General features: G+C 38.9%; 2 protein-coding genes across 2 annotated transcripts in view; one reads left to right on the top strand and one right to left on the bottom strand.

The window, feature by feature from the left end:
* Window positions 1-15,565, top strand: part of KAT2B (lysine acetyltransferase 2B) — a 40,461-nt gene extending 24,896 nt beyond the window's left edge. Inside the window, exons 10-18 of the mRNA XM_066555223.1 lie at window positions 1,315-1,523; window positions 3,756-3,882; window positions 6,107-6,217; window positions 7,228-7,371; window positions 8,960-9,074; window positions 9,834-9,870; window positions 10,232-10,295; window positions 10,393-10,477; window positions 13,558-15,565. Coding sequence (XP_066411320.1) covers window positions 1,315-1,523; window positions 3,756-3,882; window positions 6,107-6,217; window positions 7,228-7,371; window positions 8,960-9,074; window positions 9,834-9,870; window positions 10,232-10,295; window positions 10,393-10,477; window positions 13,558-13,751 — 1,086 coding nt within the window. The 3' untranslated portion in view covers window positions 13,752-15,565. The remainder of the gene's footprint in view (window positions 1-1,314; window positions 1,524-3,755; window positions 3,883-6,106; window positions 6,218-7,227; window positions 7,372-8,959; window positions 9,075-9,833; window positions 9,871-10,231; window positions 10,296-10,392; window positions 10,478-13,557) is intronic.
* A 1,518-nt stretch (window positions 15,566-17,083) lies between these two features.
* Window positions 17,084-20,971, bottom strand: SGO1 (shugoshin 1). The gene is made up of 8 exons (XM_066570236.1): window positions 20,836-20,971; window positions 20,556-20,752; window positions 20,043-20,147; window positions 19,535-19,599; window positions 19,232-19,371; window positions 17,800-18,645; window positions 17,443-17,617; window positions 17,084-17,201 (listed from the first exon to the last, which is right to left on the bottom strand). Exons 1-8 carry the CDS (start codon window positions 20,969-20,971, stop codon window positions 17,084-17,086), a joined length of 1,782 nt encoding a protein of 593 aa, XP_066426333.1.
* Between the last annotated feature and the right edge of the window lie 1,026 nt (window positions 20,972-21,997).

Raw genomic sequence — 21,997 nt, forward strand, 5'->3', positions numbered from 1 at the left:
GGGGGATGGGGAATGGGGCCACACTCAGTTCCCATTGTGGTGTCTGCTTCTTCCTCCACAGGGAAGGACTTCACACACTCTCTCCCTGCTCCAGTATGGGGTCCCTCTCATGACAGACAGTTCTCCATGTACTTCTCCAACATGGGTCCTTCCCACAGGCTGCAGTTCTTCACAGGCTGCTCCAGCAGTTTAACCTTAAATTTTTTTACCTTAATTTTTTTTTTAAATTTTTAAATAAAAAATTTGTTAATGTTAAAAAAGGTGATTTGTTAAGGTTAAATAGGGTTCAAGTATTGCAACAGAATGAAAGATCCAAAGTAAAAACCTCTCTCTGGTGCAGAAACTGATCTAAACAGCTATTTGCTCTGTCTTCCCCAGTTGCTCTTTTTTTTTCGGCTGGAAGAGAAAAACAAACAGAATTGCGGAATTGTGTCATGCACAGAATTGCACTTTTTTTTCCTTGGCTGGCTTTTCCTCCTTCTGTTCTCTCTGCCAGGCTATGTTTTGCCAGCAGCTCATTTGCCAAGATTTAGCTAGAAACTGCTGAAGATTTGGAACCACCTACATTTCTTATTCAAACTATGCACTGTGACTGATGGCTCTGCATATTACAAATGCTGTGCCAGCCTGGCTGTTGGGGCTGGCAGTGACTAGAAACCCAGCAGCCAAACTTTGCTCAAAAAAGTAAACAGTATGTGCATACAGAGATGTTTTGGCATTGTAAAATGATCTTGAAAAAAATAAGCTAAATAAATTTCCTGTATTAATTTAATCTGCATTTAGATATATAGATGCAATTGCTAGATATGTAACAGCAAATTCTGTAGGAATTGAAATCTTTTTTTTAGGCTCTTACAGTAGTGGCAGAGATAGTGGAAAGCACTAGTAAAATGAAAAAGACCTACTTTTCCTGTGCTGCCATTGAAATGTGTGATTTGCAGTATGTTTAGGCGAATCCACAAGTCATGCCCAATCTGGATAAGAGTAAAGCAAATATGAAGACTTAGTGGCATAGGCTTCAACTGGATGTGTGCTATCCCTCAAGGGGTTTTGGAACTTTTTGAGTCATAACCATTGTTGTTGTTATCTAATCTTTATCAACATAAATTCAGATTGGCCTTTGTAGACTGTAGAGTAGACTTACATCTGTCTTATTTGATGGTGGCCCTTCTGCAAAGCTACATTACAAAGGCAGTCATTGGCAGTTCTGTTGGAAAAAGAGAGTGGGGTTTATTTGTTTGTTCATTAAAGCTGTTCTGTCAGAGGATGTGAAATCTCAAAACTGTGATTTTGTTCCTCGTTTTTGTGGTGCAGACCAACTTCCTCTCAGCACACTCGGCCCGGGACGAGGCAGCGAGGCTGGAGGAGCGCAGGGGGGTGATTGAATTCCACGTGGTTGGCAACTCCCTGAACCAGAAGCCCAACAAGAAGATCATGATGTGGCTGGTTGGTTTGCAGAACGTGTTCTCCCATCAGCTGCCTCGGATGCCGAAAGAATACATCACCCGCTTGGTCTTTGATCCGTGGGTATCCTTGGACAGGGGGCTGCCCTGTGAGGCAGAGGGAGTCTGGTGCTGTTTGCAGCAGAGGAGGGGTGGAGAGCAGCTCTGCCTCTGCTACACTTTTGCCATCTTTTCAAGCCGTCATAACTCCTGGTCAATCTAATTGGGTTGTACCCAAGTGCCATCTTGGTGGCTGTATTAATAATAAGTGGCTTCTTGTTGTGGGACCGTGATGGGTTGGCATTGGCTGGATGCCAGATTTCCACAAAACCTGCTCTATTGCTCCCCTCCTCAGCTGGACAGGGGAGACAAAGTACAAAATTCTTGGATAGAAGGGCAAGGAGTGATCACTCACTGATAACTATCACAGGCAAAATAGACTCAACTTGATGAAATTACTTTAATGTTTTACAAATCAAATCAGAATAGGATAATGAGAAAATAAAAACTACATCTTAATATTTTTGCCCCATGTCCCTTCTTCCTAAGCTTAGCTGCATTCATGATTCTCTGCCTTCTTCCCCCAAACAGTGCTGGGGGATGGGGAATGGAGGCCACACTCAGTTCCCATGTGGTGTCTGCTTCTTCTTCCTCCGCAAGGAACGACTTCCCACACTCTCTCCCTTCCCCAGTATGGAGTCCCTCCCATGACAAACAGTTCTCCATGAACTTCTCCAACATGGGTCCTTCCCACAAGCTGCAGTTCTCCATGAACTGCTCCAGCAGTTTACCCTTCCATGGTGAACGCCCTGGGGAGGCTCGCGTCCCTCTGCAGCCTGTGAAGGAGCCCCACGCTGGAGGAGGTGGATGCCTGAAGGAAAGCTGTGGCCCTGTGGGAAGCCCACCCTGGAGCAGCCTCCTGGCAGATCCTGTGACCTGTGAAGAGAGTTGCCCACACTACCTGCCTGAACAGCTTTGCTGGCAGGACTTGTGTCTCTATGGAAAGGGACCCGTGCCACTGCAGTTCCTGAAGGACTGTAGCCCATGGGAGGGGCTACACTGGAGCAGGGGAAGAACTCTTCTGCCTGAGGAGGAAACTGTGACATAGACAGCATGTGGTGAGCTGACCATAACCCCATTCCCCACCCCCCTGCACTGCTTGGGAGAGAAGGTAGAGAATCAGGAAGGAGGAAGGGAAAGGTAGGTTTAGGATTTGTTTTACTTTCTGTCATCCTGCTCTGATTTTGATTGGTAGTAAATTCAGCTAATTTCCCCAAGTGAAGTCTGTTTGGCCTGTGGTGGTAATTGTTGAATTATTTCTTCCTGCTCTTACCTCAGCTCATGAGTCTTTCATTACATTTTGTCTACCCTGTCCAGCTGAGGAGAGGAGTTATAGAACAGCTTTGGTGGGCACCTGGCATCCAGCCAGGGTGAAACCACCACAAAAGCTCAAGCTACTGCATTGCTGCTGTCATTCCACAAGTTTAAAAAAGCACTAAAATATGTACAAGAAAAAAAGAATATATAATATGTATGAAATCTTCTTCAGTGGTGGCATATATAACTACTCTTTGGGCGTTTTGGCAGGGGGTCACTTTTGGCACAAACTTTTTTCCCCAAAATACATCATCTGTATATTGACTGTATCATTTATATGATTTATATGTAACTGTGTATTGAATAATCTAAAGGATGGTGCACTGTTTTCGCACCTTGATAATCATACTAAAATTCCTTATCCTTGACATTAGAGTTGAGATTGCACCTTGCTACATCTTTCCTGGCAGTCATTATAAGTGCAACAGAAATGGATATTTATTCTTGTCTGAGTGTGTGATTAGAAATAAGAAATGTCCTCTCTTACTTCATCAGTTGTATTTGAGACTGATAGCTTAACTATGGAGAGTGCATGCAAGAAAACAGGAATCCCTTAGAAAGGACTTGCTCTCCTGTAACTCCATTAATTTCTAATTTACTCAGGATAAAATCACCCTGAGAACTGTGCAATGGTGTAACTATCAACAATAGATTCAATGAAAGCAATACAACTTTTATTTATTGGGCATTACCTGAGTATCTCAGCATACTTGGCCAAGCCAGGAGCTTGCTCTATGTTGATCACTTTTATGGTAAACTGAAAGCATGGTATTAAACTAACAACTCTTCTATAGATACAGTTGCTAACTTAGGAGGCATACAGAATTGCATTATCATCATGGAAAGAAGTGAATCAAGTTTCTGAAAAAGGAAGGTTAATGGCACTTGATATACTATGTGCATGAATTAAAGTGATTGTTATTTTTGTCTGCTCAGGAAACATAAAACCCTTGCATTAATAAAAGATGGTCGTGTTATCGGTGGTATCTGCTTCCGGATGTTCCCCTCCCAAGGATTTACAGAGATTGTTTTCTGTGCTGTGACTTCCAATGAGCAAGTCAAGGTAAAAAGAATTCTGTATTACTAGTGTTTATTAAATGGATTTGAGTCCCATTCACCCACTGCATGTGCTCCTAATACTTTTTTTAGTCATGTTGAATACCCTGCTGAGTTGCCAGACAGAAATAGATTTTGAAAGATACAGCAATTCTGAATAAAATATACAAAAACCAAACTAAAATGTGCAGATTTAGCATCATCATTGTAATAGTAGGATTACCTGTATTTAATTAATTAAATAAAATTTTTCTCAGCAGAGCAATAGTGGCCAGTAGTCTGCCATTCTTGGAATTTTCATGCCTCTGTCCCCAGTAGTTGTGTCTCTGTCTAGTGTAACACCTCGTGGTTGACTGAAATATGTATTGCTTGTGTGGGGCAGTCATTTGTGTTCAAGCACTTTGTGACATTACATAAATTCAATCTAAATGAGATATAATAAAAAATTAGATGTAGTTTTACATCTCAAAATAAGTACAGGGTCAATTCTGTACACTCTTTTTTGAGTTAATGCCACAGCATTTTCTCAGAATTTTGAGAATTGTGTTGAAAGAATACAAAGCACTATGAATACATGAGATTCCTCCAGCTTTTCCAGCTAGTCACCATTTGGTTCAGTGTTTTGCCTTTAGATGGTGCTCTAGCTTCATGATTTTCATTTCAAGAAGCAAGCGCTGAGATGTGGCCTAACTCAGAGTGTATAGCAGTTAACATGCAAAAATTGTACACCCTGGTGCAAAAGAGTAACACAGTGGGATTGAAAGTCTGTAACAACTGTTAATACTCAGGTTATATTTGATTTTATTCTGGTGTTAGAGAGGAGCATTTCCCTACATTAAGCAATGACCTGTCAGCATTCAGAGTGTTTTAACAAATGCAAATCCTTGCAGAATATGCCTACGTTGTGCTTAACTGCACTACACAGGTGAGGCTGCCAAAGGTGTGTTGTGATTTTCTAGGAATAATCTTTCAAAATAATGGAGCAGATAATTCTGACCCATCAGATTGCAACCAGGACTGCATAGCACACTATTTATTCTTTTATCCTCTGGGTGCTTTGCTGTATCAGTTGAGTGTTTCTGAAAATTTGCCTTCCTGCTTTTTGCTCTGAGTGAGCTGGCCCTGTCAACAGGTAACTGAGAAAAAAACAGGTCACATGGGTGACCTGCCAGGTCTTAGGAAAAATATATTCCTATTTTAATTCAATTTGAGGCTGGAGTAAAAAAAATATAGGAATTGTTTTCCCATACAAATTGAATTGGTTTTTAGGTAGTTTGGTCCCCCGTTACAAAATAATTTTAAGTATTACTGTCTGTGGCTTAGTTTCCTATCTGGCACTTGCCATATTTGGGTCTATGAAATTGTAAATTAAATCAGAAGTTTGTATTTTCTAAGTAATTTTTTTCTGGCTTTTTTACATAAGTAAAAATTTTCCCAGTTTTCAAGAGCAGAGTACCCAAAAGGAATCCATATATGTTTCTCTAAGTGTCCTGTTAGTCTGCATGATGAGAAAATTGAAACATTTGCAGGAACAAAACACTATTATGGGATTACCTATCTATTTTACATTTCTTCATATCACAGCAGAAGGGGATGACTATAGCTTCCTTGGCAATGTGAATAAATGCAACCTGTTGTTTACTTTGGGGCTGAATTTAAGTGGAAATCATACCTGTGTGCAGTCAGAAGGCGTAGCTGTTTATTTGATTGTGGACTCTATAATTTTCTGCTCCTTATTATGGTAATTGTTCACTGTTCCTTTTTATGCTTATGATAAGCTTAGATAATAAATCCTTTGAGGCAAAGACTGTTTTGCTAGAGATGCACAGAACACTGGAATAATTTCAGTATTGTTACTGCTTTGTAGTTTTGAAGTGACATGGCTCAGAAAAGATGCTCTATTGTTACAGTATGTGCAGTTTTGTTATGGGTGAAGTATGTGATTTTAATGGTTGATATCTAATTTAAAAGAGGAACAACAAAAAAAAAAAGAGGTGGGCACCTTGAATTACAACTTCCATGTTGGGTCACAAAGGTACCCCTACAAGGCTCAAAAGAGTTTGTTCTTGAGTGTGCAACACCCAGTTAATTAAGAGAAACTCTTTTAAACAGGATCGGAAGGAAAGATTGCATTTTGAAAAACAGTGTGTAATAACCCAGGGTCCACAGGTTCTAATATGTGCAGTCCCCAGAGGCTTTGTCATGGCTTTTTCCTGCTATGTTTCACCCAGGGTTATGGGACTCACCTAATGAACCATCTGAAGGAGTACCACATCAAACACAACATTCTCAACTTTCTCACATATGCAGATGAATATGCTATCGGCTACTTCAAAAAACAAGTAAGTTCAATGCAAGAAATTACTTTGTGCAAGAAGTTTTGTATCTAGTAGGGTTGGCTAAATAACTAGGCATGACAAAGTAATTGGATAAAATATATAGTACAATTTTACATGTGTATTTTTTATAGATAAAATGTGCTCATCTTGGGTAATGTTTTTGGCTTCTAATACATTTTAGTTTGATAGAATTATCTATCATAATAACATAAGTATATGGTATAGTCTATAATTTGTCTAGTCTAAAAACTAGTAAAATGTCAGTTCATTCACTGATTCTATAAGAAGTATAAAGAAGGAATAGGCATACCTGTGACAGATAAAAACTTACCTGACCTGCACTTACAGCTCCTCCTGATTTGAAGCATGAGGTTCAAATTCAGGAAAGATGGCAATGTCTGTTCTGTCAAATAGATTTGATAAACAGGTGTCAACTATCTGGTCAGCAAAATTGAGTCAGATTTTTCTCAGAGGTGTACAGCATTAGGCAGTGAAGATGACCTGAATAGTGGGAAATTGCAACCAGGTAGAAGAAATTTTTTTTCCTTTCCTGTCCTGAGAGTGGTGAAATACTGAAAAATGTTGCTGAGGGAGGTGGTGGATTCTCTGTCCTTTTACAATATTCAGGACTGGTCATGGCCTTGATCAGCCAGATATGATGAGACCTGTTCTGAGCTGAGATGGGGCTAAATGACCTCTTCAAGTTCCTTCCAGCCAGTTCTATGGTTCTGCATATAAAACTGGTACAATCTACTATTCACACATTCAAACGGAGTACAATCTCCCCTATTGCCCTTCTTAGCAATTAACTGTTATTTTATCAAGTGCCTCCCACGAGAAGGTTTATGCAACACTGACACTGAACCATGGTCTGTAACTCACTGTTGTATTTTTTGTATTTTAACATTATGATGAATCTGGTTCTCAATTCTCATTCATTTCAGTTAAAACAAACATGTAAAAGGAAAATGGCATAATGACAATATAAGTTCTTTTTTTTTCCTCTTTGTCAGGGTTTCTCCAAAGATATTAAAGTACCAAAAGCAAAATATGTTGGCTACATCAAGGATTATGAGGGTGCCACATTAATGGGATGTGAATTAAATCCAAGGATCCCCTACACGGAATTTTCTGTCATCATCAAAAAGCAAAAAGAGGTGAAGGTTGAAATGAAATGTTGAATGTTACTCTCTATGCAGATGTTTAGAAAGAGTTCAGTGGGTGCTGGGTTAGCTCTCTTCTTTGCTTTGGTGCTTAAATTTGAGTACATACTTTTATTAATTAGAATAATCCCTTCATTCAAGTCCCAGTGCCAAAATTTTGTAGTTGAAGCATGAAATTCTAACTTGCTGACTTAACAAGAGCAAGACTGTTAAAGTCCTGGTATTTTGAGAAGTAATTCACAGTTCAATTTTGTGGTAGTTAACTAAGCAAAATCTTGTGTGGTTGATTTCTTTAATGACTTTGTCAGTTCCTTCCCTCCCATATCAGTAGTGTTCATTAGACTGACATTTAAATGGGGTGTTTGTATTGCATGGCCTGTTTTACTTGAAAGGAAGAGGATTCTTTTTTCTGCCATTTTCAAAATATATAAATCAAGGGTGGACTGTCTTAATTTCCAGTCTGTCCCTCTTTGGATTTTATGTGGGTTGTTTTTTATTTAGTCCTTAATAATATTCTATATAATAAAGCAGTTTATTAGCAAAATATTTATGATGCTCCCGCTTGTTTTTAAATATTTTCCTTGTTTTTAAAGAAATACTATGTATAATTTGTTCTTTCAAGGTTGTTCAAACCTGACTTTTTAATTTTGTTAAAAAAAAGTCTGAATTTATCTTTTTCCTCTTCTTTGAGAGGAAATACTCTGTATGAGGGAGTGAAGGTCCTTAAAAATAAAAATATGTCCATTTTTATTATTTCCAAAGAAATTATTCTATCAGACTGGCAGTGTGCATGGCTGTGCATTTGTTTACTCCAAGTTACGAAGTTTTGAAAGTCACATATCCAAGACACACAAAGCTTAGATAAGTATCTAGTTGGGTATCAAGACCACCAAAGAAAATTGCTTAGAATTTGAGGTAATGAGATTGCAAAGTAAAATAGAATGTACCCAGGAGTGGGAAAAGCCTTTCCCTAGCATTTGCAAAGCAAGTAGAATTTTGATTCTGAAGCGTGGCATCATTCTGACATCCTCCAGAGAAAATCTTACTCTCATGAAAGATTTTTTATGTATCAATCTTTGATTGATACATAAGCAACTCCTACAGATAGATATATGGAGACTTTGAAGTGAATAATTTCTAAAATTTTGAATATGAACATGTATGTACATGTAAAAATATATGCATTCAGTATGTGCCTTGAAATTTTTGACCAGCTGTGCTGAAGCACTTCAGAAGTTCCAGCTGTTAAAATTTTATAGCCCATTCTCAAACTTTCTTCCAGAAAATTTCCTTCTCTGCCTCTGCTCCAGTCTTCCCAAGAGCTGCGCAGCTTGTGATCAATAGAGCCAGCAATGACTCCTTTCTTTCTAGATTTGTGCCAAAATAGCTGAGAGACCTAGTAGCTTCATTTGCAGAATCAGTGTTTGCTCAGGTAGCTCAGCTCTATTTTCAGCTTCATGGAAAAGGATTGCAAAGTTATAGGAAGTGAGAATGTTTCTGTTCATCACAGTTTTGCATTAATCTTCTGGGTGACTTTAGACCAAATAAATTATTTTTTGTTTTCTCTGCTGCTTTATTACAGATCATTAAAAAACTCATAGAAAGAAAACAAGCTCAAATCCGAAAAGTTTATCCTGGCCTCTCTTGCTTCAAAGATGGAGTACGGCAGATTCCTATAGAGAGCATTCCTGGAATTAGTATGTATCAAACTCTTTTAATGTAGAACAGAAGCAGAATAGCCCAAGAAAGGTCCAAGACTAGAAATATTAATGTAGTCACATAGTTCTTTTTGATTAGAATGTAATTGTTTTGGTCTGCTGATTTGATTTCTGTGAAGATTGTTGTGCTTCCATTACAACTGCTGTCTTTGAGATTTCCCCAAGGCATCCCAGGCTGATCCTGTTTTCTGTACGTGTGTATAATTTTACTTATATGTGATTGCTCTTTGATTTGTATCTTTGATTTGTAGGCAGCATTTTCCCTCTGGCACCATTTTAATGCACTGTACTCCTGAACAACAATGATTTCTGTGCTAGGCATGAACGTACAGGACAAAACAGAATTAAAAATAATTAAGTATCATATTTTGGGGGACTTTTTTTTGGTTATGCTTTTCTGCAATTTATTCGTTGTCCCTGAGGAATCAGATTGGATAACTTTGTCATGATTATTCTTTACAGGGGTGGGTTGCAGTAAAATATGTATTGAATTATTGAAAAGAAATGTGTTTCATATAGAAATATGGTAAAATCTTTTCAGCAGTCTGGTGGAAGAATCATGTAGGAAATTAAATGGAGCTGTGGGCTAGATGGTTATGTTATTTATTAGGAGTAGCTTTTATTAAAACAAACCCATTTTACTGCAGTAGTGCTGAAATGGCTTTGAGTTGCAATAACTCAGTTAATGTTTTGACCTACTGTAGTTCCCATATAATATCTCATGTTGTTGGTGTACAGGAGAGACTGGCTGGAAACCAAGCGGAAAAGAAAGAGGGTAAGTGCTACACAAACTAAAATGTTGAAGCAGTTGGGATATTCCTTTGAGAAAAGTCTTTAAACAACAATGTCACTTGATATTTCCTTCCATCCACTGGGAATCAAATAATCTACAAGAGATGAGTTCTTAAGTGGCTTTTTGGTGGTATTTTTAATTTTATTTTTTGTTATGGGCAAGTGTGGTTTGGGTAGTGGGGTTCTTTTTTGAGGATTCTTGTTTGGGTTTGTTTGCTTGTTTTAAATTTTATTTCTTCCATAAAATGCTTGAAACTTTGGAGTTGCTTTTAGATAAGATGCAAATAGTAGGAACAAAGATAAGGGACTCAAACTAATCTTTTTGTATTTATATTTCCTTCAAGTAAGGAGTCCAAGGATCCAGATCAACTTTACAGCACGTTAAAAACCATCCTGCAGCAAGTCAAGGTGAGTGCTAGCTCTAGTTTACGTTCTGTAAAGATTTTTAAATGATTTCCAATATCTAGTTTCCATATTAGATACCTTACTTTTTTCTTTACCAAAGAGCCATCAAAGCGCTTGGCCCTTCATGGAACCCGTGAAGAGAACAGAAGCTCCTGGATATTATGAAGTTATAAGGTTTCCCATGGGTAATGCCATTAACATTTTTTAAGTAGAGTTTAAAAATCATTATAGCTGCAGACATAGCAGATAAAATTTAATCTGATTGTTTTATGGTAAAAGATATATGTTACTTGCAGCTGAATACCTTGCAGCTGTGAAGTGTCAAGAGTGTGATGCTGTCGTTTGAAATTGATGAGTGCTCTGTGACCTCTCTGAAACATGTGTGGTGTACCTATCTGAAATCTTAGTGTGCCCTAGAGAGCTCTAACAAACTCTTAAATGGTGCAATCAGCTGGAAGCTTTCAGGACTCAGCTGGTGTAGGTGAGTTGTAGGGATATGTTCCTGTGTGTGGTAACTGGTTACTGCAGATCCTACTCATAATGTTAAAAAACCTGAAGGCAAGCTTTCAGGGACACCTGAGCATTTGAGTTGCTTTCAAATACAGATTTAAGATTTCTAAATCATATAGACAAAATATTTTCAAAGGTCACACGGTTTTCTAAGTAAGTCTTAATACTTTGCTCCAATTTGAGTTTAGGAAAATGCTTCATGCAACTAATTTTAAGCTAACTTTTATCTTTTTCTTTTAGATCTGCCACAGTTTTCTGAGGTGTTACATTTATTTCTTTATTTATTTTTACTTCTAAGTAATGCAGCTATTGTTTGTGTAGGATTGCTTGCAAAGGGAAGTACAAAACTGCTAATGTTTTTCTTTTGACTGCTTCTCTTATGACCCAGCTTTTGACTTCTGGGACACATAATTTCAATGATAATTCAGTGATACTCTAAAAGAATGCTTGATTTGTACTGCACCAGATTTAAAACTGAATTCTGGCACTCCTTCCTCATTTGTGCAATACTCACCTCTATCATTTTGATTACAGTTTCTGAACCCTTTAATATCATTAGAGAATGAAATACAGATTCATGGCAGGCTATTAGCTATCAGTTTCTCAGAAAATAAAAGTATTTGTTCATGTTGCTTTGTGCATGGGCTCCAAGCCCATGTCTATCAAATTAGTTTAATTATTTTTTTATATTCAAATTACCTTTCCCAAATAGCAGATGTACATATACTTTATAAACCAATCGCTGGCTTCCTGTACCCCCAACACAAATTTATTTTCTACCAATGAAGAAAAGGAATGTGAGTCCCTTTCTGTGGCAGAGTTTTCTCTGTCTGCTTTTCTGAGAGGTCTAGCTCAGAAATCTGTTTAATCTGAACAGTGGTTACAAACAACTTACCTGGGTTGTCAAACTCAAAGTAGGAATCTTGTCTGTTCTTTTCTTGTTCAGATGCATTACAGTAGAGGTAGGGGCAGCAGTTTACTTTGAGGATTGAGCTGAAGTCTTTGGTTTAGTTTTGCTTTTTTTTTTCAGCTAAGGAACCCAGCATGACTAAACTGTGCCTTGATTTGTGATAAATTCAGCTTTCTTTCTGCTCTCCCTGCCAGCAGGCTGATACTGTAAAAAGTTGTTCAGACAAGATAGAACAGTTGCCTTTATGTTTGTATACAGACTAAATGGTACAATTTTTGAGAGGTATGGCTGTAATTTTTTTTTACTACCTCCTAAGGTCAGTTCTCATGTAGAAATGCTTTTTTACCCTGTTTTAAGTGCTCTTCAGGTGCTGTATCAAGCAATACTCTTTGGGGTTTTTTTCCCCTTTTCATCTGCCATTCAAAAGCTGTATGGCTGAGTGACAGATGGAACCAAACTTTCACTGTGCTTAGAGGAGAACAGCTTAACTCTCTAGCCAGGCAACATTTGCTATAGGGCGAGCTGAACAGCCTTCTCAGCTGGGTGCTATAATTAGTCTATGGACAACTACTTTAGGAATAGGCACCTGAATTTCAGACTTAAAGGGAGCTGAATGAGCCTTTATTTTTGCAAAATATTGTGCAAAACTAGGGAGTGGCAAGTTCTGTACCATTAGAAAAAGTATTTGAGAGCATCCATTAAACTTTCCTTAAATAATCTTGTCTTGTCAATTTGAAAGGATTTCTTCTCCTTTAATAAATTCAAATTCCCCTCAAAAAAACCAAACCCACCCCCCAAACCCCCCCAGATCATTACCAAAACAAAAACACAACCATATTTTTAAATCTGAAGTTAAAAAGTTTAATTTTTTTGCATTGGAGGTCTTTGGTCTCTGGTGTCCTTGCAATACTCATTGACATTGTCTTCTTCATTTCCACTACTTCTGTTTCAGTTTCACAAAGGTGCTGCTGATGCCTGGCTCAAGCATTGCTAAAAACTAGTTAGAGCATCTGAGGTGAGAAAAGCCAAGGCATCCAGCACACCTCCCACTACTTCTATTCCTGTACTCACTCCTAGAACACTTGTAATGTAGACAGAATTTTTAAATGCTTGATGAGAATTACTGGGAAAGTGACTATGTGGAGAACACAGATGATTTACATATTTTATGGATGACTGATTTTAGTATAAAGGAGAACACTTCTTAAAGAATGTTCTTTAAGTAAATGTTTTGCATGATGCTCTGAAAGCAGGGGAGATCAGTTCTCACATGGTTCTTAAAAAGGATATAAAACTATAAACTCTGAAGAGGTAATAAAAATATATGTAGAGTGTAGAACAAATTTTATCTTTTTTTTCAAGGCTACAAATCCTGCTTGTAGTGTAGACCAATGTATCTTCTCTGCTGTGTTTGCACAGCAGCAAGGATTTTAGTTTAACATACATGTTTTGTGATGTTTGAATTCTTTGCCCATATACCCCTAAGGCCTCCTCCAGCAGAGCTGAGAACAGGTTGTCTCAGGACAGTCAGAAGAGGATTAGGGACATCTACTAACCACAGAAAACTCAGAGCTCTAAGTATGAGAACAGAACAAAAAAGCTTTAATGTTTTAAAGAATGAAAAATAAACGCTACATAAATTAATCCTTACAGTGAGATATTGCTTAGTTCCAGCAGCTCAGTTACTTTTGAAACTAAAATACAGACCCTGCCTGAGTTGAAGGCAATTTCCATTCCAAATCCTAGCTTTGCCAGTTCATGTTAGATGGCAAATCAGTCTGAAGGGACACTGCACACAAAACGTATTTGAATCCAACGCTGTTAATCTATTTTTCTTCTGTGCAGATCTCAAAACAATGAGTGAGCGACTCAAGAACAGGTACTACGTGTCTAAGAAATTATTCATGGCAGACTTGCAGCGAGTCTTTACAAACTGCAGAGAGTACAACCCCCCCGAGAGCGAATACTACAAATGTGCCAATATACTGGAGAAATTCTTCTACACAAAAATTAAAGAAGCTGGATTAATTGACAAGTGACACTGTCTTTTTTACAACCAAATAGTGTGCCTATGTTATGGACAGGGAAAGCCGTTCTATATCTGAGTTGTGGGACTTTTAAGAAACTTCTGTTTAATACTTAGCACTTTTAAAAACCCTTTTAGTTTTGCAAACATGTATTATACTGAAGTTACAAAAATTATTTTATTAAAATGCTTTATAATGTATTTAATTATGGAATATTTCTTTTGTGTGCCGATTACCTTATGTTCCTAATAAGTTTATCAGCTACAGCCTCAGAAACCCCACAAACATGGGGGAAGTTGCACATGTTTGGGAAGATGAAGAAAATTCCCAGACAACAGATGTTATAGCTCACCTAATGTTATAGCTTACCTAATGCAGTACCTATTTGATAAAGTTTTATTATTTTTTTCCAGTAAAAAAGAAAATTGTAAGGGAAAACAACAGGTGTGGGGGGGTTCTGAAACACTTGTTTCTTTGTAGAATCTTTTTATAAAATATTATTTTTTAAAAGAAACACTCAGCTGGTTGAGAAGCTGTGAGAGAAGAGCAGTCAGTTCTGAAAAAGGACTGCCTGTGATCTTTGATAGATGCAAGTTTTTCTATTAATTTTCAGTTTTGATAAATATTTTACCTGCAAATTGTAATCTCATAACCACTCTTTAAAAAAAAAAAGAAAAAGAAAAAAAAATCTGGCTAGATGTGCAATGTCATAGTGACTTGGCTTATGCAGGACATAAGTACCCAAAATAACTTTAGAGACTACTTTGCATCTACTAGACAATTTTAATTGGCTCAGTAGAGTTAAGGTTTTTTGCACTTCATGATCCACCCTACTTACTACTCCTCACTGCTAAATTCTTTAGGTTGTTCAGCAGAAATAAGACTATTGTACACAAAGGAAGACAACATAGGACAGCTTCAAGCTTAGATACTTGGCTCTGTGGTAAACTGGATTTTCTACCAAGCTTTATTGTAAATGCATATTAACTGTGATTATTTAGACCCAGAAACATATTAACATTATACAACTCTTAGTATACCTTCCAAAGGAACACACACTCATATATACATAAAATATATATACATTTTGCTGCTTACACTACAGTTAAGAGGTACACTTAAATTCTCAATGGAGATCAGTACAGGCCAAAAAGCTGTCCCTTGACATTTTCTAATTAGAGTTTGTAAATTATAACTGCTTTTGTGAAAAACAGATTAAACTTTCATTCTTCGTGTTTTATATTTACAGATATTATACTGGTAAAATTCAAGTTATGAGACAGAGAAAACCAATCCTGTGCTGTGTCAAAGAATCTATTCCTGCAAAATGCCTGTGCAATGTTAGATCACAGATCAATTCAGCAAGGAGATGTCAGGAACTATCTAGAAGTAGTAAATGTGGTACCCAAGGTATTCAAAATGTAAATGCTGGACTTGCCATTGTGTTTTGTATGAATTTAGTCTGACCTACATTGGGATCTATAACAAAGGTACAGTGAGTACTTTTTCTTTAATAGCCAGAACAGGATACTATAAACCTGTTTTGTAGATTGGGCCTACAGATGCACCTGTTAAGCTTGGTAACCTGTGAATTTTTGTTATTTTCAGAGTAGATTTTCTTATCGTCTTTCAATCAGATTGTCTCTTCTATATTGAAACGTGTTTTCTAATTTAAGAATTAATATTTTCATAGATACTGTGCAATAAAGTTATGGTAGGATATGTGGTTTTGCAAATGCTTTAACAGCTGATGAACTTTACATTTGTCAAATTAATATATTGTACTGGTACAGAATAGTTTTAAATTATATATGTACAAAACCCTACCTATTTTGGTCTCTGTTTTTTCATTACTTGGTACTTCAATTCATCACTTCAATTTTTAAAGCTTGCTCAGTCCAGTAAGAAAAAAACTACCCAGACCCACCACACCTGCCTTGGGCTGCTCTACAATCACCCTGCTCTTTTTCTCTCCCTGCTAAAACAGCTGTTGCAGATTTGTTTCCTGAAAAAGCACCTGAGGTTCACAGAACACCCTCAAGGATCATTAAGTGCACCTCTAATGTGAATGGCTGATACAGGGATAGGATCCACAACCTTGGCATTATTAGGTCGAGGCTCTAACACTATAGTTCAACCACTCTGCTTAAGTTCCTCTAGTCCTAGAATTCCAGTCTGGAATTCTAGGACTAGTGGAAATCCAAAGACTGTGTTGTGAACAACTGTTTTCAAATGCTCAGTAGCTGAAGCTAGTATTAGTATTATTGAGAGCCATGGAAAAAGTTACAAATAAAATAGTAAGTAATAGTTGTATTAGTGAAAGGGAGAGATCTTGCACCTATTGAAGTAGGACAGGCAGATTTATAAAACAAAGGAAGAACATGCAGTTTTTGAGTTTTCCCATTAGGTGTTTAAAATGAAGCTTTCATTTGGGTATTCACAAACCTATTAAGACTTAAGTGTCTCAAGCAAAGTGAAAGTAGTTTGAGTGGTGGACAGTTGAGAACACTGTTGTCCTCATGCAGCCTAGTGTGGCACTAAATAGCACAAGCTCAAATGTGCCATCTCTTCCTCTGGGAAAGGCACTGGGCAAAGCAGGGACAAAATTATTATTAACTGTTATGAATGTCCCACAACAGTTGGGATCCAAGTGGAACCTACTTCACTAACCTTTACAAAAAAATTGCTTTGTTTCTTGCTAACTTGCATCGATGCTGGACCTACTAAGCCTAAATTGCTGCATTTGAGAGCTGCAGCTACAGAATCAAATTGCAGGTGCAGAGTTGCTTCTAAACAGTGCTTATGCCACCACATAAGATGAGCACAGAATACACAGGCCTGTTATGCCCACTCCTGACATTAGTGCCCTTGGAGCAACTATGGAAACTGCCAAAAGAACATCAATTCACTCAGAGCTGTTTCAAAAGACTAAGATGTTTATTATAAGATTCTACATGAAACTACAGCCATCACATAAACAAGATCTGTACAAACACAGTTATTAAAAATACTTGCTGCTCAAAACAGTTTAAGTGCCTGAAGTTCACCCATACAATGACATTCACCATCTTATCCATCAGAGATTTCTCATATACTCCCAGATCCGGTCAAAAGGAGCTTGAATAGAATCACTTCAGTTATAAAAGTAATCAATCTGTATCATTAAAAATAAGTCACTAGAATAAATCCAGGCCCCCTTAATCTGATGTCCTTAACGCTAGACACACAAATATTTACATATTTATATAACATACTGTGCAACAAAATACTTCATCCAGGAAATGACTTTCTTCATGGCAGAAGCATGGTTTTTCTGGGAATCTCAAAGACAACTAACCAATTTCTCATTGGATATTTTCATAGTCTTTCTTGCGAGAATGTCGCTTAGCATCTTTTTTCAGCTTGAAAATTGGAGAACACAGGAACTTTGTATCTGTAAATGGATCTCCTCTCCTGAGTTTCCTGTTTGAAAGAAAAAAAAAAAAGGCAAAATGAGTTCTGTTCCCTACATCACTCAAAATAATAACTTTTAGCTAGTAAGCTCCATTTCACACAAACTAGGCTGTATTATTAACTTTAGAATTTGAGTACTTTGAGCTCTTTTTTTAAGGTCTTGTTTTCAAGATCTAAATAAGCTTTTCAAATCCTCTATTGGATGGAACATCATGAACTTCATGTCAAACTGAAAAGTCAAGACACCTACCCTACAATACTCGGTTCTTTGTAGTTCACAGTAACACTACAGCTTCGCCGCTTGCGTTTTGGGGACTGAGGTCCTTCACCTTCAGGGACAATTTCTGCATCCCCAGTGCTGGGGAGCACTGCAGCTGTATTGGTAACATCACAGAGATGCCCACGAGATGGCTCAGAAGGCTGCTCTGTGAAGAAATTAGGCACAGTTCAGTTCATTCAGATAAGCAAGCTTTAAAGAAAATCTAACCTTTCTTAAAACACTACTCTTTTAGTTGCTATTAAAAAAAAAATAAAAAAGCCTAAATCTCCTAAACAATGTTATCTTTCAAGAAAACAAAACCAATTACAGAACACTTTCTGTACTTACTAATAGACTTATCACTTGATTTGTTTTCAGTCTCTTCTTCATGACAGAGCTTCTGCTCACGCTGTGCCAAACATCTTTTAGACCTTGGCCTTGGATGGATTGGTGACATAGGGCTCTCATCCACCAAACTTTGCCTTTTCTTTGATTTACTCTTGTAAGGCTCATAGAGGCTGTCATCTGAGTCCCCTGCAGTACTGCTTGACTCAATGATATTGGTTTCAGCTGAATCTTCTTCATCCTCCACTTCAGTATCACTGTTGTTCACCTTGTTTTGTCGAAAAGGTGTAAGATGGACACTCTCTTCCAAATGAAAGTCATAAGCATCACTGATGCCACCCAAGAAATTCTGCTTTTCTTTAGAAGCCTTTTTACCCAATTTTCCTGGTCTTTGTTGGGAAGTAAGTGGCCGTTCCAGTTTTCCTTTCTGATACTTTTCTTTCCTTCGTTGAGGGTTTTCTCTGCTTTTACACTCTAGTTGTTTAAGATCAGAATTACGTTTCAATTTGAACTGTGCAGTTTCAGAAGTTTTCTGCTTCAATGCCAGCTCTGAATCAACCTTGCTTTCATTCAAGTGAGGAACAGCTGCATTTATATTTTCTGTAGCACACTTCTCTAGACTTTCCTCAAGCCTAATTTCATCCTGTTCAGAAAGTTCTTTTACTGAATCAGGTGCTTCTAAATGGTCCAAGACACCAGTACAAATTACATCATGGTTCCTCATCGTCGAAAAGTGACGTCTGGTGGATACACTTTTTGGTAACACACTACCAAATCCAAACTTTACACTTGAAGAAACATTTTCCAGCTCTGGCACTGTGTTGTTCAGATGAAAATCAGATGGCTGCCCTTATAATTGAAGGGAAAATGTCATATTAAAGGCAAACAGAAAAATCATGTTAAGATGTGCAAAAATTCTGAACCTGTCAAAAATTCAGACTATTCTTTGCGTTTTCTCCACAGATTTTTATAATCTAGGATTTGGCAATTGAGATAAGCTCTGCTTAATATAGCTTCCATGCAGAAAGCAGTTAGGTAATATAACACTGGCATTTTCCTCTAAACTGTTCATTTTGGAAGGTTATTTACAGATCATTTATTTTCCTGAGTATTTTGCTTTGTTAACAAGTTTTTATTGATTTCATAAATGCCAAGGACTGTATAAAGGCAATTTTACTTGGTTGAACTGTTTGATAGATAATGAAACTAGATGTAGCTATAGAGAAGATAAAGCAGTTTTAAATTCCTCCCCATTTTGCTGGACATCTTCATTTAAACATTTTAGCAGTGGACAGCATTAGTATTTGCCCTTTATGACAAGAAGCAGAAAGTCACTTATCAGTTCCTTTAAAAGCAGCAATGTTTTAAACTTGTACTCACACATTGTTTTCCTAATTCAAAAATAGAGCAACATCTGATACTTTGATTTAGTTACCTTCACTTGGAATTATTTTGGTAAAGGAAATGTCACTTTCAGATTCCATACAGATCTTTGACAAAGAATTTCTGTCATCACCAGCTTCCATCCCACTTGGAAGTACAGGACCATCTTCTAGAACACACTTTAGAGGTTCTCTAGAGAAAAATACCGAAGGTAGTATTTACTGAACAGCAGTAGATTTTAACACAAGGAACAGTTTTCATTACACTGTGTTGCTTCCCTTTTTCCAGTCAGAAAATTAAACTTCCTGTAACAGATTTTTCCAAAGATAGACAGGCATTAATCAATGATACTTACATTGAATGTGTTGGTCCTGTGACACTGCAACTGTTTCCAGGACCCGAAGAAAGCACTCTTTGATTCTGTCAACAAAATCTTACTGTGATTATATGGCTGAAACAAGTTTGCACCATCAACAAATTTTAGACAATAGCCAAGTTACCCTAAAAGCACCAAAGAGTACCTTGACTCTCTGTCTAGCTAATACCAAGTGCCGTGGGTGTTAGCCAGCCACCTTCTCAGCCTCTGCACATCAGCACATTCATCCCCAGCTCAATCCTACAGCAAGCAGACAGGGGAAGGAACTGTGCCTCAGAAAATCAGGGTGCTCCAACCACTGCCTAGCAGTCCCACTTATAACTTATTGACACACCCCCGCAGTGTGCACCCCGGGATACTGGGAACTGTGGACTAGTCCTTGCTCTGAACTAGGGCTCAGATCTAAAAGTCTACGTGCAGCTATGGTGGAAGAAGTGAAAGCAATCAGAAACAGAAGTCCTGCTCCTCAAGACAAAAAGGCACTTACTACATCTATGGAACACAAGTTCTTTGCTGGGCCAAGGAGAGTGACTGAGTCCAGTAAATTCTGAGAGACTTTGGAAATTATCTCATTCAAGGCCGACAGTCGGTTCTAATGGACAAAGGAAGAACAGTAACACTCTTACTATCATACTCTAGTATTAACTACAAACTTATCAGCATTATAACTAAAATCTGAAGAAACCTCCGTCAGGTGCCTTCACATGTGATAAGCTCCCTACAAAATTCACAGAAGATAGAATAAACATAAAATCTTAATTAACAAAAATGAAAGTCTTTCTTATTTTAGGTAAATAAGAAAGAGTAGTGAGAAAAAAAATTCATTACCATGTGTCAAGGTACCCGAACCAGCATACCAAATTAGGTGAAAAAAATCCCCATTGAACATACTGAGTTAATGTTTTATGAAACATTTAAGATCATAAAAATATCTGTCAATGGATTGGTACATATTCTGATGTTCAGCTTCACCAGCTCATATAGTTATTATTACAAATACCTCCACATGTCCTTGTTCTTGCTGGAACCTATGATTTCTTTGCAAGTCAAACATTTGAGCCTTCAAAATGTGATACTCTTTCCTTAGCTGAAGAATGGTAGCTTCAGCTTCCCTCAGTTTGAGCTTGTGTTCTTGCAAGGACAGAGCCAAATCTCTATTGTTTGCTTGAATGACCTTCATTTTGTTGGAGGTGTTGTCTGCAACAGAACAGTGAGTGTTTCAAATGGGATTGAAAAGAAAACAAATAAATTATAAGTCCTAAGACATTTAAGCATCTTACTTGCTCTTTTGGCCTTTACGGTGGAGAACTGGGTAGTTTTACCCAGCCTTAACCATTTCTGAGTTCTTTTCTCTCTCATACGTTGTTTTATATCACTCAGACTGTCTTTGAAGGACTTTCTCGAGGATTCTGCCATCTTCTACCTTTAAAAGTAGAGAGTGTGAGGAACCCATGAAGCTGGGGTTGCACCACGCACCCCCGACGCCAAAGGAAAAGGCACAGGGAGAGACGAGTGAAGTTCGGGGCAGTTTTAAGCGGAGGAACACACGCAACAAAGCCCCACAGCCAGGAAAAGACAGGCAGCTCTGGCCATTCTCACCGAGGCCGCTGTCCCGACCGCGCGGAGGCTGAACTGCAAAACGCTCGGTGCCCGCGGCAGGGCCGGGCCGGGCTTTAAACACCGGCGCCGGAGCCAAGAGCTCGCCTGGCGTGTCCCGAGGCGCCGGCAGCCGGCCCCGGCTCCTCTAAGTGCAGGCACAGCGTCCCAGCACCCAGCACGGCCGGCCGTACCTCCTCGGAAGGGCGAACGCAGAGCGGAGCCCTTCCCCTCGACCGGCTGCGACCGCCCGAGTCCCCGGCGGAGGCGGGAGGGCCCGCACGGATCCGGGCGCAGCAGCGGCCTGGATTTTCCCTCGTCCGCAGCTCGGTGCTCCCCCTTCCGCGCACGTCCAGCTCCTCTCTCCCCGCGGCCCGGCTGTACCTGGCTGTGCCCTGTGCCCCGCTCGGCCCCCGGGACGCGCAGGAGCGCCCGCTCGGCCCCGCGGGGCGGCACCACCCACGCCCGCCACTACCGCCACGCGCCGTTCAAACGTCGCCGCCGCCGCCTCCCATTGGTGCACCCCGAACCTTACGTCACGCTGCGAGCGCCGCGCGCACCCGCGCCTGGCCCCGCCCACCTCCGGCACCGCCTCAGTAACGGCGGGGCGAACAGCTGAGGGTTAAACTGCAGGGCCCGGACATTAAGCTCCTTAACTTAACTCCTTAATTTGCGGTGCTTTATTACCTGTGGCCGCTTCTTGCACCAGTAGCAGCATGAGCCTTTCACGCTTTGGAGCTGCGCTGTGAGAGTTACCCACAAGAGAGTTGCCCAGGCCGTGAAGCGTAGGACAAGCGAGAGAGGAAAGCCAGTGTCTTTACAAACGATTTGAAGGGTGAACGTGTG

The sequence above is a fragment of the Molothrus aeneus genome, chromosome 1, assembly GCF_037042795.1.
Source record: "Molothrus aeneus isolate 106 chromosome 1, BPBGC_Maene_1.0, whole genome shotgun sequence".
Lineage (NCBI taxonomy): Eukaryota > Metazoa > Chordata > Aves > Passeriformes > Icteridae > Molothrus > Molothrus aeneus.